Source organism: Podarcis pityusensis (genome assembly GCF_964106645.2).
Source record: "Podarcis pityusensis genome assembly, chromosome: 15".
Lineage (NCBI taxonomy): Eukaryota > Metazoa > Chordata > Lepidosauria > Squamata > Lacertidae > Podarcis > Podarcis pityusensis.
The window spans coordinates 35,185,945-35,212,762 of record NC_138040.1 but is presented as its reverse complement, the minus strand read 5'-3'; the positions used below and the strand labels follow the sequence as shown (position 1 = coordinate 35,212,762).

At 44.7% G+C, this 26,818-nt stretch overlaps 1 protein-coding gene across 17 annotated transcripts in view; it reads left to right on the top strand.

Moving 5' to 3' along the window:
- The window catches only part of CAMK2B (calcium/calmodulin dependent protein kinase II beta), a 205,379-nt gene that overhangs the window by 110,258 nt on the left and 68,303 nt on the right, over nt 1-26,818 (top strand). For all 17 annotated transcript variants that reach the window (XM_080982399.1, XM_080982398.1, XM_080982405.1 and 14 more), the window contains exons 5-6: nt 4,473-4,538; nt 24,639-24,711. In XM_080982399.1, the coding sequence (XP_080838525.1) occupies nt 4,473-4,538; nt 24,639-24,711 (139 nt within the window). The remainder of the gene's footprint in view (nt 1-4,472; nt 4,539-24,638; nt 24,712-26,818) is intronic.

Here is a 26,818-nt window from a genome sequence, read left to right as displayed (position 1 = left end):
CTGAACTTAACCTGGAATTTATCTGCTTTAAAATACTCCCCCTCCCCACTTCTCCAGCACAGCATCATAGTTGCCACTGATTGTCCCCTTCCTGGTGGCACACTGTGGATAGTTTCCCACCTCCCCTGCATCATCATCATCATCACCACCACCATCATCATCATCATCATCATATATTTATACTCTGCCCATCTAGCTGGGTTTCCCCAGCCACTCTGGCCGGCTTCCAGCAGAATATTAAAACACAGTGATTCATCCAGTATTAAAAGCTTCCCTAAACAGGGCTGCCTTCAGATGTCTTCTGAAAGTCTGATTGTTGTTTATTTCTTTGACATCTGATGGGAGGGCATTCCACAGGGCGGGCGCCACTACTGAGAAGGCCCTCTGCCTGGTTCCCTGTAACTTGGCTTCTCACAGTAAGGGAACCGCCAGAAGGCCCTCGGCGCTGGATCTCAGTGTCCGGGCAGAACAATGGGGCTGGAGATGCTCCTTCAGGTATACTGAAGGATTATACAGGTATACAGAATTATACAGATAGAATTCTGAATAAATTTTGTGTGCTGCTAGGGGAATTGAGCAGGCTGTGGCATCCTCATGGGGGGGGGGGAGAGAGAGAAGAAGGCTGCAGCTGCAGCCATTCCATTAGCATGAAGGGGAGGGTGATGAGAAGGAGGAAGGATATCAGAATGATGGGGGTGACTCAGTGCCCCTGACACACTACGCCCAGAGTAGCTAAACAGCTGCTTAGCCAGAGACATGCCCACTAAGACCCGCATAAGTTTTAAAGGCTCTGTTGTCTCCAGGGCTCCAGACAGCGTTGTTGGCCTGTCCCTCTTCCCATTCCTTTTGTCAGGATGGCTGTAGGCCATGTCCTGTGCCGACTGCCTTTGCAAAGTGTCTGGGGGCTTGTGGAGACATTGTGTGCTTTGCTCGGCTGCCTCTCACTTCATTCCAGATATAGAAGCTGGTGATCTCATCTCTCCTCTTCCCTGACAGCTCCAGTTAGGCAGTGAGCTATATTTAGCTCTTCTCTGAGTCAGTGCAGCTCCTGCTTGTCTTTCGCTGGAGTCACACAGACCTTGGTATGTCCCTTGCCTGCAGCGGGAGGATTGAAAGTAAAATGCAGGTTTACATCCCCCGGGCCACATGGCAAAGGACACTTGAGGACCCAGCTGTGGACTGGGCCAGCTGCTGCGTGGGTTGTTACGGTTTTGCATGTGCTTTCCGAGACCTTATAGGCTCAAGACTTGATTCTGTGAATATCAAGCAATTCCTGGTGTATGCAGAATGAAGCTGAAAGCTGGGCAGAATGGGGAGGCTTTGATCATCCGCTGAGGCTGTTTGAAATGTTGGAGGGTGGTATACCTTGCTATTCAAGAACAAAGATGACAGATTGCTCCCTTTTTTCATGGAACTCAGCATTACCGGAGTGTGTGTGTGTGTGGGGGCAGACTTTAAACCCATGCTTGCTTCCTCACTGTAACCTCTGCTAATACTCATTACATTCTCTTCCATAACCTCTTTCTTAGACAGAGTCACTCAGGTGGCATCCTCTGCTCATTCACGGGGGGGGGGGGTAAATCATGTGGCACTCAGTGGGACTTACTTTTGAGTAAAATGCACAGTCATTCTTTCTTACAACGCTAGCAGCCCAACATGGGTCTTCCTCGGTCAGCTTTTGTTAGACACGAAAATCAGTAAACCTGGGACAAGCGTCAAATGGAGTGGTGGTGTTGATAGCTGCTGCTTATTCCTGAAGTGCATTTGCACTACTCAGGACACACCCATACAACAAATTCTTATACTCAGCTCATCTCTTACACAAGAAGGGCAAGATGCCAGTGAAACAGACATGTTGAGCTATTACAGTACTGTAATAATGGCCATGTGGCCTGCTGGGCTAGTGCTGGCCTTTGCATACCCTTGACCTGTTTGCTGGAACATGTGCACTGCATCTACCTGTCCTGTAAAACTATTGTCTGGAAACAGTTTTAGATATCTGCAGTGCTTTCCCCCCCCCAAAAATTAAAATGTTTAGGGGTACTCTCTCTTTTTCCTACTCATTGAAATACTGCCCCTCAATGAGGCCAAACTTAGATTCACAAAATGTTTAGGGGTATGCATCCCCCCCATCCCCCCAGAAAAAAAGCACTGGATATCTGTCCTCGACCTTATTTGTATCCTGCCCTGTCTTTATTGATATTCTATATTGAACGTGCTGGCCACATGACCCGGAAGCTGTACGCCGGCTCCCTTGGACAATAAAGCGAGACGAGCGCCGCAACCCCAGAGTCGGCCACGACTGGACCTAATGGTCAGGGGTCCCTTTACCTTTTTATATTGAACATGAGCCTCCAGTATGCTTTTCTCATAGCTCAAGGATGGGGAGCCTCAGTTCCAGGGGCTGAATGCGGCCCTTCATGCCAATTTATCTGGCCCTCGGCACTCTCCTCAGGCCGCCTCCTCTTTGCCAGGCCACCCATCTCCTCTAGACCTGCTTTGTACCCTCTTTACATGTTTTTGCTGGCTGGAACATTTCTTTTTGCTTGCCCAGATGGAGCGTAGAGAGTTTGTGTAGAAACTAGTTTATTGTACATAAGTAAAATTCACGTTCATTGCTTGGCCCACTTTTGCCCCTACCACCAGCAGGTGGCCCCTAAAAGGTTGCCCCAGAGAGAATGTGGCCCTCAGACTTGAAAAGTTTCCCCACCCCTGTCATCGGGAGAATCACATGGGGTGTGGAAGAATTCAGTGCTCAAGTGCTATGGCTGACAGTTGCTTCCAAATCTAGTTTGCCTTGCTGAAAATGAAGGATACTTTTACAGCTGACTGTTTTTCTTTCCTTGCTAGCCATCCCTCATCTTAAAGGGCCTCCTGAATGTTGAGTGCATTTGAGCTGATATCCATCATTAGGCTTCTCAAGCTTGCTCCTCTAAAGCCAGCTGAAATATCTGAGAAGTGCAGATGCTCAGCATATCTCAATACTAAGCAGTGTAGCCTTCCAGCTTGTTGAGCAGCTTCCCAAATTATCATTTTGTCGCAGGCCTGTTCCTGCTAGCCATCACTGCGACAATATCATAATATTGTGCTTATATACATGTGTCTCTTATAATAAATTCATCTATATGCAGAGCTGCTCCTAGATTCTTTTCCTTTTGAACAGACATACAGAAAAATTTCTCACATTACCATGGCAGTCTCAAGAATGGCTTGTCAAAGCTTCTTGAGGACTTAAGTTTTCTCCCATTCAAATTAGCAATGTCAAATCCGAAGTTAACTATAGAGGTGAGAATCTAGGCGAAAGTGAGAGATGAAAGAGAATCTGAACTACTTTGGGGTAGTCTCCAGTTTGCAGACATTGCTGTATTTTGAGGGGGGATTGCACGGAAGAAGGGAATGGAATGAAGTGGTTGTTGAAGAGGCAGCTATAACAAAAAAAAATTGCCCTGCAGATCCATGGTGTTGTTCTCTTGGCTCTCACACAGGAGGCAACACGAGCTCCTCGTAGTCAGGTGATTGGCAGCACAGAGGGAAGTAGCGGGTTGCAAGCATTACATCTGTAGCTCTGTGTGGGTGGGAGAGAGAACAAGATTTAGAGCTGCAGCAACAGCGTGGAAATGAAACAGTACACAGCTTAGGAAGGCAGACGGAGCAAATTGCTCCATGCTTTGGTCGTTGTGCTCTTTGTTTGAAGAGGCCCAATCAGCGGCTCTCACATGGTCCTGGGTGATGGCAAGGGAGTACATTGCCCAGTGCTTACTTTTCAAAATGAGAGTATGTAAACTAGGCATTCCTCTTCCACTTACCCCAAATTTAATGACCAGTGATCTGTGTAATCAACCTGGTAACAAACTCCTGCCATAAGTGCCCCTTTTGTCTTTCACCATTCTTACTTGCCTCTTCCAAAATGTTCTCAGCACTGCCTTCGTTGCTTATATTTCTCGGTGTCTTAAAATGGCAGACTATTCAATTGGCAGTATATGGGAAGAGCAGATCACCTAGGTCTTTGCCACGGATGAGCAACTGGTTGGCTCCAGAGTTTGGGGAGCTTTGGGCAAAATGCTTCCGCACCGTCGACCCTTTGTCCTTAGGCCCGGATCAGGAGGCAAGTTATCCAAAGAGAAAGTGGGAGGCACGTGGGGGATTCTGCTACACCTCCTCTGTCTTGTTTGCTTGCTCAGAGAGGACAGACAGTAACAACAGAAGACCTGGAGACTCTAAGGTCACCAGTGGACCCTGCCAGGAGCCTAGCCCTGCTGACTTCTGTCAGTGGCCCCGATGATAATTTCTCCAGCAGAACAGGTGGCAGTTTCATCCCAAGTCTGTGTTTCGGAAAAGGGATCTAGAAAATTAGAACTTCTGGCAAGCTCCTCTGGTCTTTCAGGAACAGCTGGGCTGTAGCAGTTTGCCCTCAAGGGGCGCTTTTTCAGATTTCAGACTTTGCTTGAACTGTGGTCTGCGTTGTATTTCAGGGTCACGGGCGGGGAGCTCTTTGAAGACATTGTTGCCAGGGAATACTACAGTGAAGCCGATGCAAGGTGAGTGGTAATTCCATCTCCATCTGTCCCCCTCCATCCTTCTTCCTTTCCCTAACCTGCCCCCTTCTTTCTGCTCCCTGATCCCATGCCAGCTTGTACCTGTGCAACATTAACCCATCCATGACTGGGGCGAAGGGTTGGACTCAAAAGGTATCACAAGGCTACAGCAAAGTTCATAAAACCTTTGGCACCAGTGGTTGCCATGATGTGCCCCATTGCCACATGCAGTGCCAGAGCCTGCTCGGTGGCTTTTCCGTCTGATGATCAGGTTGCAGCAAAGGATGGGGCTCCTCTTCCTTTCATAGATATGAAGGAGATGGCATTTTGGCAGGTAACACTTGCCCCATTACAGTGCTACAGGGTGATAAAAGGTAACACTTGCCAAAATCCACTCCCCCTTTTAATACCAAGGTTACGAGAGCTCTTTCCTCTTATTGCATCTGATTATCTTAAGCAAATTGCCTCCAAAATGGACTCTCACCAAGGTAGGCCACCACCGCAGCTGCTTCATGCTAAGGAAAGAGAGACAGGCAGGAGAGATTTGGCTCAAGACCTGGTGGGCTGATGGCAGGTGTGTTTTTCTACACCACTTGTCTTGAGACTCAGTATCTTAAGATTCAAAGGCTTATGACATTTGCAGGTTACAGAATGAAGGAGGCCAACGCCAGGTGTTTCGTTATTCAGCTCTTTAACCCTGATTCAACTTCAAATAGATTTTGGTTTACCTAGCCTAGATTATATGAACAATTGTGGATGAAATCCAAACCCCCCACTCCCCCCCCAAAAGCATGAGAGTCTGTGAAAGAAGTGAAAATTGGACAGAACATAGTTTCTCAGGATCAGCTCTTGCTGTCCCAGTTGTAGATATCTCTTGAGGATCCCAGGGCTAAAAGTTGACAGGGTGAGAATAGCGAGGCTTAAAGAGCATCATCTTCACTGTGTTCATTTGAAAAAGAATCAAAGACTGGAATACAGCAGCGGGTAGAACTCAAAGTATAGCAGCAGTGAGTGGAAAGGACCCACCACCTGAATGATACAGAAGAGTGCAGGGTCAGTAGGGTTTGGACTGATGGAAAAGTATCTGTAATGCTTGAGCACAGAACTACGGCTGTTCCAGCAAGAGCCTGTTGGTGAGGGCAGAACCGCATTAGCCAAGAAACATGGTTGGGGAGCTGCCTTTTTTGTCCTAATTGCATCTCACCTATGGCTACTTCCCATGCTGCTCCAGGGAGTGGAGGAACTATTTGAGAGAGGTGAGATCATGTGGGGAGGAGCCATGTGAGGATCAGAAGCTATCTCAAGTACAACTCTTGGTGCTGTGGCTCTACTCTCTCTTACATGTATCCTCCATTTCTGTGTCAATATGGGAAATAGCCACAGGGGGGTGGCACCCATTCAACTACTATAAAGTAAGACCTACCCTTTTGTTTTTAGATTGTAAGCTCTGTGGGGCAGGTGCCTGTTTTCTTGTACTTTATAGAGGATCATGCACATTGATGGCCTTATATAGATAATGAATAATAATAATAATAATAATAATGAAGTAGCATTATTTATATTGTGTTTGAGCATCTCTGAACTTGGCAGCAAACCAGGGGTCTCTTAACTGAAACTACTAGCTCTCCTTTCCACTTTGTGTTGTTCTATAGTTTTTCTCTAGAGTTGACCACAGGCTCATTCCCTTAAAGGGGAACCAACCTAATTGATAAGAAAGCGTTTTTTTTTTTATTAACTAAGATAAATATAATAGAAAATATTGGTGGAGGATTTTTATTTTATTTAATTTAGCCTGAGGGCTGCTTTTCCTCATGGTCAAATTTCTGGGGGGTTGGGAGGGACCAGAGGCAAAAGTTTGTGCAACAATGCATGCGACTCTTAAAGCAGGCTGCATTCCAGCCACATAAAAGTCACAAGGGTTTTGCACCCACCCATGCACATAGCCACTATTCAGCCAAGCAAGATTTATGACTGCAGTTCAAGGACGTTTTCTAGCCAGACAAAGCTGCATTGAGAAGCATTGTCTGGGGAGAGTTACAAAGGCCAGATAGAGAGGTGTTGGAGGGCCACATTCAGCCCCCAGGCCTGCAGTTCTCCATTCTTGCTGTAAATGGAAACAGTAGAATCTGTTAGTTGCAGTTGTGTGATCATGTGGCTGTTGCCCAACACAGAGTTGGTAAAAAACACAGCCTCTGAATTGAAATTTGCAAAACACAGTATGGGAGAGATACTATATGTGTGGCCCATTTGTCTCAAGATGTAAATATTGGCAAAAGGATCCATTCCTAGTCTCAATAGGTAGACTCAGGTGACTTTGTGCCATTACAATAATACCCATAGAAGTGAATTCAGAGAAGTAAGGAAGCCATATCACTTGCTTCTAAAAAACAGAGTGTAGACAAGGGAGGAAGATAAAGTTCTGTTGGGCCATTGAGGGTTGTGAAAGTCAGAGACTTAGTCCCAAGGGGTCAGGGCATAAAGAAACATTTTGCTTTACAGTGGGCTGTGGTGAGGTGCTGCAAGAGGCAACCCATGACGCTGTGATTTAAGTTAAATAATGGGCCCATTTCTACCAAAGGGCGATAGCTTAGTGGTAGAGCACTTGCTTTGCATGCAGAAGGACACATCTTCAATTTCTGGCATCTCCAGATAGGAAAGACCCTTGTCTGAGACCCCAGAGAGATGCTGCCGGTCAGTGTAGACAATTCTAAACTGGATAGTCTGACTTTGTATAAGGTAGCTTCCTATACCGCTGTGCTAGATAAGTTTGCAAAGACACAGCCGGGGAGACTGATGTTCTTCCTGTGTTTCTTCCAGAATGCAGAGCAGGGCTATGACATGTAACAGATTAAGCTTTTTCTCAATAAGGTTTTATGTAGACTGTGGCCTGGAGGCTGTTGAGGGTTTTTTTTTTGCATCTGCTTGGGTTTGTATCTGCTTCAAGGCCCATTTGGGTCTACTAATATGCCCCTTCTCATCTTATGTTGGGCCTACAGAATTGTGCTTACTGTTTCTTGTAATCTTCCATCTCTTCCTTCATACAAAATTCAGATAGATGTTCATTGCCTAGGAGGGGGCTTCATATATTTGGGGGCTGACCCTGCCCAGAGGAGTAGAGAAGCACTGCTTCTCAGATTCAGGTGAGCTCCCTGAGAAATGAACTCTCATTTGTTCTATCACTATTTATTAAATTGTGCTAGCCCATTGGGTACGCAATTCTAGTTGGCATAGTAGGATTTTTGCATGGTACCTTTGTGGGATTTGGGGCCAACTTCCACTTGTAGTGCCAGTCTATGCGCTACCACGAAAGAGACACAGATTCACATTCTTCTTCTTATAATTATTTTTGCAGTCTAATTTATATCCTTTTGCGGTTGGGATAGGGAGGGAAAAACAAGCAAAAAGGTATTGTCCCCAGAGGGCAGCCTGCCCTCCCTAAAATCTAGTGAAGGAGGCAAGAGAAAGTCAGCTTTGGGGCATCACTGTGGCCAGGCCTGTATCCAGGTGTGTCCAGGGGTTAGAACAGCCTTCGCCAAACTAATGCCCTCCAGCTGTTGTGGATTACAAGTCCCATCAGCTGTACTGTCTGGGGCAGGTGGTAGTTGTGTTCCAAAACAGCTGTGGGTCACCAGATTGGTGAAGCCTGGATTAGCAGGTTGGGTTTGGAGGGGATCCGTAGAACAGCTGGGAGAGGTACACATAGCACTTCTCTGTGTTGTGTCCTCTCTTCTTCCTCACATTTAAAATGCATTTTTGTAGAGAAGGCCCCAGCATGAGCATCTGTCAGAAAACCTTTCCCCATTTTAGCTGCAACTTCCAAGTTCACTGCAGAAGATACCCAAGGAAGCCTAAAACCCATGATCAGCAGCAATGTACTTGGTGAAGATTTCTCCTTTTGACATTTTCAGCACTCAGAGGTAAGAGCCTCTGTTTTCAATGGAGCTTATTCCCATGTAAGTGTGCCAGAATCCAGTCGTGATTAGAGTCCATTTTAATTTCCAATGACCTAGTTGATCCTGTAGGACAGAAAATGGTATTAAAGAAATAATCAGATAGCAACTAACATAACATTTCTGCAAAGCAAGTTATTTTTATCTGTCCTGCCTCCTTATTTCATTTATTTGTTTTAGAGGTTTCTAATCCCACTTTTTCATATCCGCATCCCCTGTCTAAGTCAGTTTACAGCATTTAAAGCTGGTTCTTTAGACACCCTTCCACAATCAAATTCCAAATGCACAGCTCACAGCTGAAACAGATTTATATGCATGCATTTATATGCATGCATTCCTTCCTGTAATTCCTGGCCATATTTAGTGACCTGTGACTACCAGGGGTATTCCCTCTCCTTGAAACACAGCTGTACTCTGAAATATTAAACACTTCCCTGGTCATAACTAGGAAGTGCAGTTTTCCAGAACTTACTAGCTGTTTCAAAAGACTGACTAAAGCAGCCACTCGTAAGCTATGGTGATTGAAAAGAGCTAAGAGGACAATTACCAGCAATGGTTCTGTCCCTCTTTTCCCTACTTCCTTGCGGAAGGGTGTCTAAAGAACCAGCTGTTGGGGACCCTTGATCCCAGCTCTGAGATTGCTCTTTCAGATCAAGAATAAAGCCCAACCATTTTATTTATTCAAAATACTGAAGGTAGGTTTCAGGTTGTGAATATATATAATCTGCTTGTGTGCAGAAGGTCCAGTGCAGAACTAATAATAATAGTTTGGACAAACCATTTATACAAACTCCTTGCATCTTTGTTGTTACCTTAGCCCAGGACTGGGGAACCTGTGGCCATCCAGATGTTGATGGACTCAGCCAACCCCAGTCAACATGGCCAATGGTTAGAAGATTGTGTTTTTTTAAATCTGGCTATACGCATAACTAGCAGTTCACAATTCTTTTCAATAGTGTGATCTTCTCCTTTCTCCAACTGATAGGACTTTTGACGTTCCCCTTTTTGTTTTAGTGTATTTGAATGGGAACACACATCAATCAGTGTGCAAGCTTGCTGGCACTAGCAAACTGCAAATAGTGGAGTCCATGAATGTTGAATGGGCCACTAAACTGAGCCTTGGAAGCCTAAATTGTTTGAGATCCAGCGGAGGGGGTAGAACTGAAGTGTGGTACACGCTATGCGGAGATGTATAAAATTATAGATTAACAGCAGAACTTTGGCACATCCAATGAAGCTGAATGTTGGGAGATTGAGGATAGACAAAGAAAGCACTTTTTAACACAGCAGATAGCTATGGAATTCATTCCCACAAGAAGTCGCGATGGCTACTAACTTACAGAGCTTTAAAAGAGGATTAGACAACTTAATGAAGGATAAGACTAATCAATTACTATAGTCCACAGTGGCTTCACTGTCAATAGCTACTAGTCTTGATGGCTGTGTTCTACCTCCACAATCAGAGGCAGTACCTTTGAATGCCAGTTGCTGGAAATCAAAAGTAGGGAAAGTGTGTTGGATCAATCCATCAACCTGATAGATGATTTAGAAGGATTGGGTCCAGCATCACTTTCGCTGCCCATGTGTGACAGTATCTGTACTCAGTAGAGTTACATCTCAACACAGCTCCTTCCTTGGAAGCGTCTTTGGGGTTGAAGGTACACACGCAGTAGGCAATAAACACTCATGGATGCCATAAAGATTCAGTCAAGTGTAGAGGTTTACTTGACTGGCATAAAAGCATATTGGTAGCAGCTATAAAAGGTAAAGGTAAAGGACCCTTGGGCGGTTCACTCCAGTCAAAGGCATCTATGGCGTTGCGGCGCTCATCTCACGTGTAGGCCGAGGGAGCTGGCGTTTGTCCACAGACTGCTTTCTGGGTCATGTGGCCAGCAGGACTAAACTGCTTATGTGGCTGGGGCAGGTGTGGCCTAGAGAGAGTCCTTAAGGGCCAGGTAGAGAGCCATGGAGGGCCACATTCACCCTGAGGGTCTGAGTTCCCCACTCTTGGTCATGCCCATGCAGCAGTAATGTTGGGGGATCAAATGAGCTACTTTGAGTTATTCCTGTCCCCACTGTCTGCAAAGGTGCCAGTTATATTATCCCATGTTAGTCCTCATATCTAGCACAGGACTGTCTTGGGCTATGCAGTTTTTCTCACTAGCTTCTTACACTGAGCAGGCGGAGTATCCTGGGGTAAAGGAATCTGCCTTTCCTGGAATATTTTCTGCACACTGAGTGTGGTGCTACATTTCCTAGGCTAGATAGTTTGCCCAGATCCAAGAGGTTCACAGCGGTCAGGCTTGCAGGTCGTGAGCAATGGCCTTTCACACAGTACCTATCCACACCCATAGATATTACCCTCTCTCTCTTTTTCCATGCCAGCCTCATGGGCTTCCTTTGCTGTGTTTCAAAACTACTTATTATATACACGACTTCTGTAGCCCCAAGTGATCTGTTTTGGAGGGGGTGGGTGGGAGAGGCTCCCTTTGGCACTGCTCTCCATTCTCAGATCCTGACTGCACATAGTTTCTGGTGCTATTAACAGCCATCTGCACACATCTTGTGATAACCCCCTGTGGTCTCTGAGCTTTCACAACATTGTTTCTCTCCTTCTCTTGTCCCCCATATCCACCCTGCCCCCTGTCCCTTTCTGTCTGTCCATCTGTCTGTTGCTGTGGATCTTTCCCCTCCCCTTTCCCCCTTTTAATCTCTGGATTTTGTTTCCTGCCATGCATATTTTGGTTGTCGTCTTCTTTTGCTCACTCCCTTTCTATAACCTTCCTGTGCTCTCTTCTTCTTCTTACACCTTTCCTGCCTTTCTTCTGCGTATGATTTCTCCACTTCTCTCCTCCTGATCCCCATTGTCTGCCCCTTTCCCAACCTGCCTCCTGTCTTCCTTCCTTCCTCCCTCCCTCCCTTCCCGTTTTGTTTTGCAGTCACTGTATCCATCAGATATTAGAAAGCGTAACTTACATTCACCACTATGCCATTGTGCATAGGGACCTGAAGGTCAGTATATATATGCCTTTCACCCTCTCAGAATGTTGGGTGGGGAGCGTAGGTGCTGCCATAATAGATTGAATCTGGTCAGGTCTGGCATTCTGCCCTGCCAGGTTCCTTTTATTTTTGGCGTATGGGGAGGGCAGTTATTCAGAGTTGGTTTCTTCCCTGTCCGAACTTGCATGACAAAATCCTTCTCATCAACGCAGAACTCCAGTGAGACTGGTTGGGGACCCTGAGACCTTCCACACAAGGCCCACATGAACCACCTGGTTCCAGTGATCCTGGCACTGACAGTTATTGTCCATAACGGGGGGAACTAAAGCAATTGGCTTGATTCTATAGCATTCATCATTCCATCTCTCCCATGTCTTCCCACTCGTGCTTGTGTGCGCGTTCTCTCTCTCTCTCTCTCCTTCTCTCTCCTTCTCTCCCTCTTCTCCCTCTCTCTGTTTCCTGATCTGCATCTCTTATCTTGTTTACCGGAACCCCTCCTTCCCAACTCTTGTCCCATTTACTTTTTTGGGCCAAAGCATTTGCATGTTGCCTTGGAGATCAGAAGTCATACAGTTTAGGGAGTGTGTTGCACAGCCATCAGTGCCAGCAGTTTGGGGCATGTAGCTACTCCTAGCGATGGAGAGTGTAGCACCACTGCATGTGCCTCCATGCATAAAAATAAAAATCCATGCATGTAGAAAACTTGCATGTCTGGAAGAAGGGTTCTTAGCCTAGCCTTCCCTCTGCCTTTAGTTTTCTGTGTGTACGGGATTTTTGTGTATGGAGCAACATTCCAGCGCATACCACACTTTCACCCGAAGTCTGAAGTTGTAGCATTTGGAAGAAGACTTTAGGGTATTACCTGCTGTTTTGTGAGAACTACATCTTCTCAGGGAACACATCTGGGTTTTGGTTCAAAAGGTGGGCATCACTTACTTTTTCTAGGAAGGAAATGGGCAAAGCACCAGCCATGTTATTTGAGAGAGATTGATAACAGAAACGGTCTGGTTGGATGAACCTATGATGCAACTGCCTGTAGGGTTTTTAGGAGTCAATGAGGCTTAAGGCTCAGTGCCCTACTTATGATCTGGCTTTGGCAGTAATCCAGAGTTGAGACACAGTAGGAAATGGTGTAAGGAGATAGGCACACCCTTGACATTTTTGTGAGCTCGGTAGGTGGGAAATGGCTCTGCTTGTGAACTTAGCAGTACCTCCTTGCTTCCTATTATAGGCAGTTTGGCTCATGGCAGTATTAGGATGCTTAGGTGTTCTGTACAGTCCCACTACCCAGAGATATCACTTTCAGATCTCCCTTCCTTCACTCGTTTCATCCCAGAACAGTGGGAGGTTTTGTATTAGAGGTGCAAGGTGGGGAATCCTCCGTAATTCCACGGTAAACCATGGTTATGAATATGTGTCCTATGTGGATTTTCAGCCAGAGTGGAAGGGGCCCTGCTTTTAAGCCTTAATTTTTCTCTATACTTTTAAAGCAACTTTGGGGAATGTGTGGGCCATCCAGATGTTGTTGGACTGCAGCTCCCATCATCCATATCCATTGGCCATGCTGGCTGGGCTTGATAGTAGTTGGAGTCCAACAGCATCCAGAAAGCCACAGGTTCCCCATTTCTGTGTTGTGCAGTATGCAGGATTGGGGATTTTGTGGTGGAAAGATGCTGTTTAGTTTTTAAAATAGAGAATACATTTTGGCTTGGAGCAAGGTTGCAAAACCTCCAGGCAGTAACCATATCATGTCCATGCTCCTGACATCCCCCTAGCCAACAGTTGGCATTAAATACACAATTAGCAGGAGATGGGGGGAGGAGGCAAAGCAAGAAACATATTGATCTTTAACTTGCTGCAGTAGCATGTGAATAAGCCCTTGGTTTTTTGTTTCCCCTCCGGATGGCTGTATTTTTGTGTCAGTGCCATTTCTAAGCCAAGTGGAGTTTTGTTGGCTATCTCCCCCTCCCCTTCCTTTCAAAAGTAGCATGCCCCAGACATAGCATTAAGGGACAAAGCTTGTCAGGCACACACTCTTTGACTGTCATCTGGCTTATTTTAGCAAGCAAGTATGTCCTGTCATCATGCTGGCAAGACAATAATTGGATGAACCGAGGCCAGCAATAGCATTTTGGTAACTGAATCTGGAGCCTCAAGTGCTGAAGCTAAAGAAGTATCCTCGTGGTAATAAGAGTGAGTCTCCTGTAGTCACCAGAGACACCCCCTCGGGGAGAGATTATCACATGTGTTGGGCAAAACTCCAGAGCTCTTTGAGCACATTGAAGCTGGCAGCCTCTTCACAGTGCACAGGGGACTGCTGCCAAGTTGGCCCTGGGAAAAGGACAGGGCTATTTCTGGATCATGGCCATACCGTGCTCTATAGTTTCCTAAAGGAGTACTTTTCCTCCTTCCCTTTTGGAGCCCACAGTTGACATTGAAGGGCCTTTTGCCTCCGCAGACAAGAGTTGTATGCAGGTCCCTATTAATACAGATCAGACGAGGGCAGCATCATTTGACACCCGTCAGCTTCATGGTGGTTCTGGAAGTTCACTTGGTCTGATCTACTTAAGACAGTGTGTGGCAGGGGATAGGTGCTGGTGGGAAGGCAAATTCTATTCTATGGATCATTAGAAAAGAAATGGTGATTGTTAAAAAATTAGTTGTTATTTATTTAAATATTTATAAGCTGCACTTCCCTAAAAAATACAAGGTTGCATGCAGCATACAAAATTGCAACAAGTACAACAAAAACACCAGGGGGGAAATCAGTAAAAACATCAGTACAGTGGTGCCTCGCAAGACGAAATTAATTCGTTCCGCGAGTTTTGTCGTCTTGCAAAGCACGGTGTCGGGAAAGTTTTGGAAAAGCTTCAAAAATCACCAAAGTCTTTAAAAACCTCAAAAAAGGCTACCACACCGCGTTCTATGAGTTGCTCCTCGAAGTCAAGTCGCAACTGTATTAACGGTGTTAAGAAAAAGGAAACAAACTTGCAAGACGTTTCCGTCTTGCGAAGCAAGCCCATAGCGAAAATCGTCTTGCGAAGCAGCTCAAAAAACCCTTTCGTCTAGCGAGTTTTTTGTCTTGCGAGGCATTCGTCTTGCGAGGTACCACTGTAAATACTGGTTGGTAAAAAGAATTTCACATTGCGAGGGCCTGTGCGAATAACACTGTTTTTAGGATAAATCTAAAAGAAGACGCAAATTATTTCTGCCAAACCTCTACAGGCAGGGAGTCCCACAGGTTAGTCCCTAGTAGGTCACCAATATCATAATGGCATTAGAAAAATCTGTAGTGCGCTCACACTTGTTATACCATGGACAGTTCTGGTTGCCTCAATTCAAAAAGGATAAAAGCTTCAGAAAAGGGAGAAACCAAAATGGTTAAGGGTATGGCGTGACTCCTTTGCGAAGAAAGGTTGCAACATTTGGGGCTTTTCATTTTAGAAGGAAGGTAAGGAGACACAATAGAAGTGCATAAAATTACGTTTGTTATGGAGAAAGCGGAAAGAGAGAAGTTTTTCTTTTCCATAACGCTAGAACTCCAGTGAAGCTGAATATTGGAAGATTTGGAACAGACAAAAGAAAGTTCGTACTTAAAACTATGGCATTCGCTCCCACAAGAAGTACCGATGGCCAGCGATTTGGATGGCATTAAAAGAGGGTTAGACAAATTAAGGAAGGAAAGGGCTAATCACTGGCTACAATCCACAGTGATTCCACTGTCAGAGGCAGTTTACCTCTGAATACCAGTTGCTGGGGAGAAGGCTGTTTTGATCACATCCTGCTTTGGGTTTCCTGTAGGCATCTGGTTGGCTAATGTGAGAACAGGATGCTGGGCTAGATGGTTTGAGCCAGTAGGCTCTTCCCATATGTTATCATGCTATTTGAGAATAGAATAGGAGATCCTTTCTGGGTAAGAGGAGTGTCCAGAGTTTTGCCAAGTCCCACCCCCCCGAAAAAAAACAGGTAGTGTTATAGCTCAGTAACAGAGCCCATGCTATGCATGCAGAAGATTCCAGGTTCATTCCCTGGCATCTCCGTATATAATGTGGAAAGGCCTGTCTGAAACTCTGGGGAGCCACTGCCACTCAGTGTAGGTTATATTGAGAGAGATGGACCAAAGGCACTCTTATGTTTCTCTCCATACTTTCCAACACCTGAGAGAGTTTAATTTCCGATCAAGGTAATTGTAGCATTTTTGTGAGCAAGCAAAATGCCATGTCAGTTGGGTGTGTGTAGGTGTGTGTCAACTGGCATGCATTAGCAAAGATATTTCCAAATGTTACCTTCGAAATATTCTGCTTTACAGTCTAGAAAGAACTTTTATTTTTTAAGTGTTGAATCCAAGAAGCTTGAAATAGACATGTTTTAAATTGCAGTTGGCTTCCAGGAGCCTAGGTATCTTCAGAACTACCAAGTTCATCCAATACAATTCCAAACAAATGAAGACAGTACTCATTGATGGGCAACATAGGTCCAGATTTAGGTACACTCCAGCAGCCTATACACATCAGAAAAATAGGCACCATGCTTATATTTAAAAGGTGCATTTGTTGGACATTAATCTCTAGGAGTCTTAGGTCACATCCCCACACCATATATCTGAAGCACTCTCATTCCACTTTAACAGTCACAGCTTCCCCCAAGAATCCTGAGAACTGTAGTTTGTTAAAGGTTGTAGTTGTAGTTGTAGACTGTCAGTCCAGGGCTAGCCAACATGGTGTCCTCCAGATGTTGTTGAACTTCATTGGCTATGCTGGCTCAGGCTGATGGGAGTCCAACATCTGTAGTGCACCATATTGGCTACTTCTGCTATAGTCCATTTCATGTGCACATGAACACATGAGGCTGCTTTGTAGTCAGACCATGGCCCATCTACCCCAGTATAGCCTACTCTGGCTGGCAGAAGCTCCAAGATCTCATGCCATTTTTTTAGCTAGAGGTGCTGAGAACTAAACTATGTGCTCTATGACTGAGCTATAGTTCCTCCTAAGGTATCCAGTTAGGACGGATTTATCTAACCAGAATGATTTACCCATCTCTGCATTGCATTCCAGTGCAGCAGAAGTTGGACTTTCAGTGCAATACAATAATAAACCCCTCAACTCCCAGAGATGCCAGTGAAGCTGATTAAAATATATTTACTAAAAGAACCCCAAAGGATAGAAAAATCCACTGCATTACATGTCAATTTTTTAATTCTCCCAAAACCCATAGGGTTGCACTTCCCCAGTGAAGAGGATCTTACTGCTCCTTCTATTCCATTGCTCTTGCATCACATAATTATCCTTGGGCTCTCCTTTGGTTAGAATCTATTCCTCTGCAACCCTAAAAACCCCAGCACAGAAAATGTTCTCTCTTACTTAGAGCCCATTACCTTTCTCACCTGGCACCTGATCCATCACCAATTTCACTTTCAGGGAGAGGGTGAGGGAGAGAAAGTGAGCATGTCCAAATAACCAATTGGATTCTAGGCTAGCACATGCATAAGCGTAGCAACCAAGACAACAGCTTGGCAACAGGAGCAGCTGAACCAGGATACCTTAAAAATACTAATGAGAAGGGACAGAGCCTCAGTCTTGTTCTGGAGAAAGCAGGCAGGCAACTAGCACTGGCTGGTTCAGCCACCCAGAGTTTTTGCCAGGTTTGAGCCAGCACGATATTTCTGCTACATGGAAGAGGAAGGAAGAAGGCTGGAAGGATGTGTCCTCCTCGGAAAGGGGGAGGCATGGTAGAGCACAAGCATTTGCCTTGAAATGACCACAAACATTGACAAAAGGCATGTTTTCATAAAAGTGCCATATGCTAATTTATATAAAGGTAAAGGGACCCCTGACCATTAGGTCCAGTCGTGGCCGACTCTGAGGTTGCGGCGCTCATCTCGCTTTATTGGCCGAGGGAGCCGGCGTACAGCTTCCGGGTCATGTGGCCAGCATGACTAAGCCGCTTCTGGCGAACCAGAGCAGCGCACAGAAATGCCATTTACCTTCCCACCAGAGCGGTACCTATTTATCTACTTGCACTTTTTTGTGCTTTTAAACTGCTAGGTTGGCAGGAGCAGTGACCGAGCAACGGGAGCTCACCCTGTTGTGGGGATTCGAACCGCCAACCTTCTAAACGGCAAGTCCTAGGCTCTGTGGTACAGCGCCACCCATGTCCCTTTATATATATAGGTGCAAATTTGGAAATAATTCCTACAATTAAAAATGAAATATAATACTTCTTACCTTAGTGGTGATGACTGTGAGCAGGTGGCCTCTGTTCTTGCTTTCTTGTTTCTAATTAACTATTGGAAGGTGTGTGCTCTGCTCCTTTCTTAGGGTTTGTCATCCCTAAGAGGACATCTTCAAATACTATCTCTTGTAAAATAAGACATTTGGCCACCCTAGTTTGCCTTCCTCATCGTAGGAAGTAAATGTGTTGACAGTGTGGCTCTCAGTACCTAGCCAAATGATGGACATCCAAGAGCACTTAATGTGGATTATTTATTTAGATTAGAAAATGATAGCCCATCATTCAATTCCCCACCCCTCCAGCAAGGTTTTCAACACAGTAAAATATAAATGCAATCAATAAAACATAACAGCATTGAAATCACATAAGAATCAGAACAAGCATGTGAAAGCAGTTTGAAAATAATTTTTAAGGGAGTAAATGTATTAAAAGACCTGGAAAAGGTGTTGTTGTTTTTTAAAGGGGGTTTGTATAACACTGAAATGTTAAGAAAGCATGTACCAGGTGAACTTCTCTGGGGATCTTGTACCATACCTGGGGCATCCCCAGTGAGAAGACTCACTCCAACATTTCCACACATTTCACCTTAGGTATCTGGGCACCTGGAAGAAGGCCTATAAAGAAGATTTGGACATGGTAAGCAGGCTGATTTGGAAAAGTGACCCCAGTTATTTATTTATTTTGGCATTTATATATTGCCCAATTAACTACATCCTCTAGGTGATAACAGATTGAAATAACTATACAATCAAATTAGCAACTGAATCAGTCAATAGAAAGGCTGCACCAGCACAAAATTACCATAGTGTAAAATCAGCATGAAACCACACAAAGCAGCATAAGATAAATAAAAACAACACTTAAACCCAACAAGGGGGAAAAATATTTTGAAGGAGCAGAAAGTGCAAAATGCATTAGCACCCTTTTACTACTCTGAACTGTGTTCAGAATCTTGGTGCTCAGAAAGCGATAAAAGGTTGGCTATTTTCTTTCAGAGAATGCTTGTGGGGTGAAGGGGGGGGTGTATTTTAATACATATTTATAACTGGAAGAAGTGGTGACACCAAGAAGGCCATTCATGAGCTGATCTCCATTTTCTCTGGACAAGGTACATCTTGTATATTGTGTGGCTTTTGAGGCAGCTACCATAAGATTTATCACCATGCAGTTGGAAAGCCTAGAGATTAGTGTCCCTCGTCACAGCTGTGTCTCTGGGGACTTTCCTGGCCATTTTATTGGTAGATATATGTCCTCCACCTAAATGCACACTGGGTGATAATGTCAGGCAAATTCTCCTTGTGGAGGCCCAATGGATGTGGCTGCCCACCCCCTCAATTTCAAGACAGATAAATTGCTGCAATTAATAATAATAATAATAATAATAATAATAATAATAATAATAATTTTTTATTTGTACCCCGCCTATCTGGCTGGGTTTCCCCAGCCACTCTGGGCGGCTTCCACAAAGACCAAAAATACACTAATATGTCATACATTAAAAACTTCCCTGAACAGGGCTGCCTTAAGATGTCTTCAGAATGTCAGGTAGTTGTTTATCTCTTTGACATCTGATGGGAGGGTGTTTCACAGGGTGGGCGCCACTACCGAGAGGGCCCTCTGCCTGGTTCCCTGTAGCTTTGCTTCTCGCAATGAGGGAACCGCCAGAAGGCCCTTGACGCTGGACCTCAGTGTCCGGGCAGAACGATGGGGTTGGAGACGCTCCTTCAGGTATACTGGGCCGAAGCCGTTTAGGGCTTTAAAGGTCAACACCAACACTTTGAATTGTGCACGGAAACGTACTGGGAGCCAATGTAGGTCTTTCAAGACCGGTGTTATGTAGTCTTGGCGGCCGCCCCAAGTCACTGTGAACTCAGGTCTCTGTATGGAGTGCTTACTTCACATGTATGTTGAATGCATGGTGGAGAGAGAGTATGTACCCACTTTTTCCACTATTCAGGAAAAAATCCTGTCCATATGCAGTGACATTCCCAGTAGGTAGGGTTCAACTCTAGGATTGAGGGAGTTCTGAGCAACTTTCCAACTGGTTGAGGTGTCCAAGTACACAACACCAAACGAAAAGGAAACACAGCACCAGAAAAATAGATGCCAATATGCACAAAATGTGCACATGCTAATTTATATCTATACGTGCAAATTTTGGTATAGATGCAAAATCCTAGAACTTCCAATGAATAGAAAATACTGTACATCCCACCAAAAGGGAACAGACAATGAGTGATTAGTAACCTGCTCAGACTGTTGTCCAGATGACCTTTTGATGGGCAACTCCAAGGTCCCTTCTGCTCTCCTTCCTTCTTACGATTCTTTACCTTTAAACAAGACTTGGATAAGACAGCACTTCAAATAAAGGACAAATGGCCTTATAGCTGGAGGGCTGCCTCATGTTTGGTGGTCTTTAGCAGTGGCAGTGCACTGCCATTTTAAATTTCCCATAGTGTTTCAGAGCAATTTTGTGCCAGGGGTGTTGTGGGAAATGTAAAATAGTAGCTCACAGATTTAGGGCACTTGTTGGCAGTGTTAGGGCCTATCAATGTGTTGACGTTTTGGAAGCCATCAAAGGGTCCTGGGCCTGACAGTAGGGGTTTGGGAAAGACTTTTCAGCTATATTAGTCAACTGCTTACAGGGTCTTTTCTTGTCTTAGGAATAATGGCTGTTAAGATTTGGAGTCAATAAAATACAACTTATCACCAGATCTTGCTAACAGGAGCAATGTCGGTTGAGTCTAGATATTAGGGTACTTAAGGAATTAGATTTGTGTGAATTGTGCTGTGAACTGACTTGATCCACAGTTCCTGAACTAATAATGTGCTGATCAGAATGTAGTTATCCTTTAGATGTCATACATCTCTGCGTAGTGATGCAGTTGCTGGCTCAAAAAACATTAAATAAATTTTGAAATGTGTATTTAGAGAGAAAATATGTTTAGAAACGTGAATTTTATTAGGTTTCTTTCCAAAAACATTTATTTAAATATGCATTTTTGTGTAGATTTTTTTTTTAAATCACAAATCGGTGCTGAAATAGTAACAGATTTATGAATTAACACATACAAATGAGGTCAAATGATACTGCCTTCTTCTGCCATATTGTTTTTGGGAGGATGGGAGGTGCTGGTAGGATAATATTGAATTAAAATACTTTGTTCATGTGACATTTGCGCACCTCCAACAAGGAGTAACTTATTCAGAACTGATCAGTGCGCAGTATGAAAGTGTGTTGCATATAGGGCAAAACCAGATTCTTTAAGAATGAGCCAGGAACTCTTGTCATGCACACCTCTAGCAGCAATATGTTAAGGGTACAATGAGCAAATGCCTTAAAGGGACCCATCATTTCCCACACAAAAGCAGAGTTGTTGGGCCTGATCCATGTAGGAGTTGCTCATGTTTCAGATGGCAAGCTGTAGAACTTAATTTTCTTCGTTTGGTTTCCGTTTTTATTAGTGGCAATCCAACAGGTGTCTGCAGCTTAGGATACGAAACAAAATTAGTTCTTTCATTTGTAGACTGAAAGGGATTGGAACCCAGATTTTTAATGTCCTCACCCAAATATGGCAGTACTGTTCCTTCTGTAGGGCAGGTAAATAATTCATATCTTACAGCATGGATGAGGAACCTATGACCCCCAAGATGATTTTGAGCTTCAGCTCCCATCAACCCCAGCCAACATGGCCTATGATCAGGGATTATGGGAGTTGCAGTCCAGCAACATCTGGAGGTCCGCAGGTTCCCCAATGCTGTCTTAAGCGATGCCCCAATTTTAAATGCACTCTTTGTCGCAGTAGTCAGTGATGTAGATAAATTTATCTATGTGCATAATGAAAGCTATGAGGTATAGCCTTGGCATTATCCATTTTATTCTTAAAATGATCTTTTCTTGTCCATTGGGTGATCATTCTCTTTCTGTGTCAGAATTCTGTGGAGACAGATGAGCTTTACACTGTGTTGAAGGTCAACAGGATTCAAGGACACTCTGCTGAGATCAGCTTGTTCATTCAGTTCTTTAGGGATAATCATTTTCAGTACATTAGCAATGTGCAGGAGGGAATAATCACTTATTATCAGGGACCCATATCACACATGGATTACCCTAAACTGGGACTGCTTCATTTTTAGATGGACACACAATATATTTTATGTGTACACCTAAAGATGTAAAGTTTGCTGTTACGTAATGTGTGGAACATCACATACAGCTGAAACAGTTTTGGCAAATGTGAGTCCGAGGACAGCATTTGCCACTGGTAATCATGCCTAACTATCTTCCCCCTACTTCCCACTACAACTATGCTTTTAGATATCCAGCTGTAACCCCACACCACACCTTGGCTTATCTGTGAAGCTCACTCTATTGCCTTATCACATTCAAGAGGGACTACAACTAGGCTGGAGGTTTTCTTCAGATTTACCTTAGACTCTGCCATGGGCTCAGAGCAACCTAAGAGCTTCATCCAGATAGAACAGGATTTCTGCAAACTTCTAAGAAACTCTCCAAATGTCTTTGGGCTATAAACACTGTGGGTTTATTTGGTGGTTTCACATTAGTGGACGGTGCATACTCTTGGATGCAAGGCAGGGTATCTAATATTCACCACTACCACCCCAGAAAAACCCACCTGCACCTCCCAAATAGTTGTTCCTGAGGGTTCAGGGAACCCTCCAGAGCAGTATGGGATATGGTTCATTTGCTGGGGTCTGTGTGCCCCAACAAGGCCACTTGGGTTGACACCTTGCAGGCCCCCTCTATGCAGGTGTGCTCCCCCCTCCCCCAGTCTTACGAGCAAGGGAGGAGGCTGGTGACTGTCACACCACTGCTGTTGGAGGGCCCACACCTGGGTGTAGGGAGGCACACCCAGGGTGACATGCCCAGGGCCCTGCCAAACTCTGGAGCCAAGCCGGAGTGATGGACCCCTAAAAGGCAGGTGAGTGCAAGAAGAGTGCTGTTAAGTAATGCTTGTCTGTTTTGGCCTCTGGGAGAATGTATCTCTCGAAGAGATACTGATGAACAAGTAGAGATGGGGCATAATTGAGGAGCTTAGATGTGAGCCAAGCCTTAGAAGCGGCTGCTTCTGGTGTTGCTTAAATGGTTGCTTGTGAAATTGTTAACGGCGGTGATAATTGGTTGATTGCCTTCCTTAGCAGGGCCAAGAGTGTTATTGTACACAATGTCTGCTTGGATCTAGGCAGGAAAGTACTAGGATGGCCATTTGCATATTAGAGAGGGGGGAAAGTGGAAATGCATTGCCAAAAAAGGACACCGATTTGCATACCATTTGCCTATACTACTTAATACATATAGATGTAAACTGGGAAGCAAATACTACAGTTTGAGTAGAAATATAGTAAATCTTCACCTAAGACTGTGACCAGGTAGTCTATGTGCCAGCTCAATCTGCTGTTCAGGTGCTAACCATTGACGGGCAACTTCAGGGCTCTTCTTGCTGTCCTGTCTTCTGATTCTTACCTCTAAACCAGACTTGGATCAGACACCCCTTCCCATGTGAAGTAGGGCACATGGCTATGCCATCTAAGAAATGGAAATGTGTGATTAGAGAGAGGATAGATTTTGGTAAGCCCTTCAGTGAATGTTTGGACTTTTTGTTGTTCCTGAGCATTCACATTTATGAAATCAAACCTGCACATGACCAAGTCTTCTACTTGCTTTAGAATGGTCAATGACTACATCACTGTCTTTTAAAATTCATCATGCTTCACAAACACCTGAGATCTTCTCAAGCCATGTAATGGGGAAAGAGGATTATCACAGAAGTGTTCCAAGTACTTCTTTGTTTCTTTTTAAGGGACAGCCATCAATGTATACACTGAACATTTAATGTTCCAGATAGCATTATTGGGCTGGGCTTTTGCGGCTTTCTCTCCTTCCTGCCATGTGGTAATAAGTCACAAAAAGTACAATAATCCTTAGTTGGACAAATTTCTGCCGCCTCTGCGAGATGAAAATAAAAAGCAGTGACTGCTACATTGGTCATTACGTTTGAATATAGGTATATTTAAAATTGCCCATGGACCACCGTTGAGTTGACAAAGGATATAAGCAACCGACTCAGTCAAACTAATTTGAAACCTTTGGTAAATTCTGTTTGAGCGTAAGTGGATTTGGTGTCAAGCCTGCTCCAGATTTAAGGAGGCCATTGATGGAAGTGCCCTTGTGGGCCTCTGACCACAAACATTGCCGGTGGTGGAAATTAAAATTTCACAGAATGCAGAAGAATCATGCTACGTTGGGGACACTGTATGAAATTATAAAGACTTGAGTCCCTGGTGCACCTAGTCACGAGGACTCAGGGCAAACCTTTGCAATGGCAGGCCCTGTCGGGTGGAGGTCTCCTGGCAGCGGCCCCAAGGCGCTGAGTGCTGACGTCAGACCTGAATAGGTGGCCTGCAGCTCCAGAACAGGGTTGTGGAAGGTGATGGGAGTTTGAGGGCAGAGATGACAAACTTCCTGTGACCCTCATTAGAAGTTCCATTCCTTTGCCTTCCTTTAGTTCAGCAACGACACCTCTGGTGTCCCTTCTTCACCTGCTTTGTAACTTGTCCCCTGGCTGTCAGATTTCCTATCTGTCTTGAGTCCTTGCATTTTAGCTCTCCCAGAGCGAGGCGAGGGGCAATTCATCATTCTGCAGTCCTAGTCTCACTTCCCCAGAGTTTGTATCTGTAACTTGGGGTTTCTCTTCTTTTTGCAATTAGAACCTGAACAGAGAGGGAGTCAGATTCCTTTATTTTCCATTCTCCCTTTCCTCCCTTTCCTTGTCCTTCTTCTCCTCTTCCGTTTTCCCTTTCCTTACTTCTCCCCCCATTATTCCCACCCCACCCCACCAGCCTGTGTGGTTGTTACCACTCACCGTGAACTAACACGCCCCCTGGTGTTTGCATGCAGTCATTGCATCCAGCAGATCCTGGAGGCTGTTCTCCATTGCCACCAAATGGGGGTCGTCCACAGAGACCTCAAGGTGAGTTTTCTTCCCCACTGCTCTGTCCGTCTGTCCGTCTTTGTATCTTTGCATGTTTTTTTTTAAAGAAGCGGATCAGTTCTGAGTTGTTCAGACCAAATTTCCTAAAAATCCTGTTGCAGGATCCTCTAGTAATCAGACCAGTGGAAAGCAGTGATGTACTGCTTGACGATGGATTAGGACATCCCTGTGACAGCCCAATCAGAAATCAGCTTAATGATACCTGCATACGTACTGTAGCTTTTGCTGTGATTCCTCCCTGGGCATGGCTGACCATTGGGGAACAATATTTTGTACACCAGGTGATACCTGTCATCTTAACAAAGGGAAAACTGCCCATTTTTTAACCCCCTCTAGACGTGGTCATAAGGTTTGAGTCAGACACACTGTTTATTCAGCTTTTTGCTCTGTTGTAATAGTGCTGTTGGTGCTTGCCACAGTTTTGCAGAGCTAAACTTTATTAGTGGCACTGCAGAGATGGTTGCTTGGTTGGAGGCAGCATTTAGGCGGAGTTTATTGCCACACGGTGGTAAACTCACAAACTGCACCCTTAATGTAGAGGCAAAAGACAAGTGGAGCACTTTTGAGCGGGGCTTGTTCAGAAAGTTCTCGTTTCAGGGGTTAGGAGAGGTGTTTACTGTCTTTCACTGCGATGGTCCAAGGACGTAGCATGCATGACAACAAGCAAGGGCTTGTTGGCCCTTGTCAGTTCACACAGGGGCTGGCACAACTGATTTCTTTTGCTCACTATAGAACAGCTCCGTGGGGTGGGAGGAAACGACCTGCAGCTCCCTCCCTCCAAGAAGCACAGGAAGGAACCCAAAAGGAATTGTCCTTAACAAAGGACTTCACTTGCTTAAAAATAGTCTATTAATGCACCTGGGGCTGTTCATTTCTATTCCAGTAGCACCTCTGCCTGAGCAAGTGGTATCAACCATTCCTAATTCTTTTACCCCCAAGCCTTCTGTAATCCCAGTTATATGCCACTCATTGGGCAGTGCCTGACTGTTTGAGGTTGCCCCCATAATATTGGCAGGTATGTAGTCCCTTGCAAAGAAAGCATTTTTGTGTTTACCTACAGCATGGTGAAGTGTTTCTCCCATCCCTTACTATTTTTTAGCTAATCTGAGCTGATTTCTGGGCAGCTGTCAGGTGGCAGTCCAGGGCGACATGGTAGGGTCTAGGACAGCCGAATTGCAAAGCTTTTCAATAAATGATTCATTCGGTTCCCCAACTGCTCCCTGCCCTTTTCCGCTTTCCTTTTAGCCACTCATCCTCCCACCCTCAACCATTTCCAAACTTTTTCTCCTCCCATGGTGGGTGTCTGGGACAAGGGCTCCAACATGAGCAGTAGATGAAACAGATATAACATCTCTCCAGATGTTTGCATGCATTATGTCTGGTTTAAATGTGTGCAAATTATTTGTTCACTGTGACTTAACCGTATTGGATTCTTGTTCTCTGTTTGTTCGCTCCCTGTCTGGTCTCTTTACAACACTCTGGGCCTGGAGCCATGGAGTATTATAAAGAGATCCTGTTTTGACGAGTGTAATGGACAGTTGAGGTTCAGCAATGCCTGTGTTTGTTAGAGTGGCAATGAGATAATGGGGAACATTTACAATAACAACTCTGTGTCTGTGTGCAATATGTACTTGGGCGCTACTTGCTGAAAAGTAGTGTGGTGCTTCTGTTGGCACTTAGAAAGATCCTGGGCTTCCCCTCTCACTCCAGTTCCACTGTATTTGCTGATACTTTTCATATTGGGTTTTGGGACAGAAATTTGACATTAAAGAAGTTATGTGTTAATAGTTTAACTTTCTGCTTAACACAAACAATGCCTGATTCTTTTATGCACCGTTTTGGGACTCACCAATTCACAAAGTTCTTATTTGGCTCATTTGCACATTGACCTTTCCTTGAGATGGCTTTCTTTTCAAAATTGCCTAATCATGTTTTGCCTGAAACTACCTAACATCTGACAGAGGCAAGTTGTTGTTTTTTATGTGTCCATTAAAAAAATGCACCCAGAACTTTGGACAATGTTACTTAAGCATGAAGGCCCATTGATAAGTGTTCTGCTGCTGAAAAGATGTTCTCGGGAATAGTG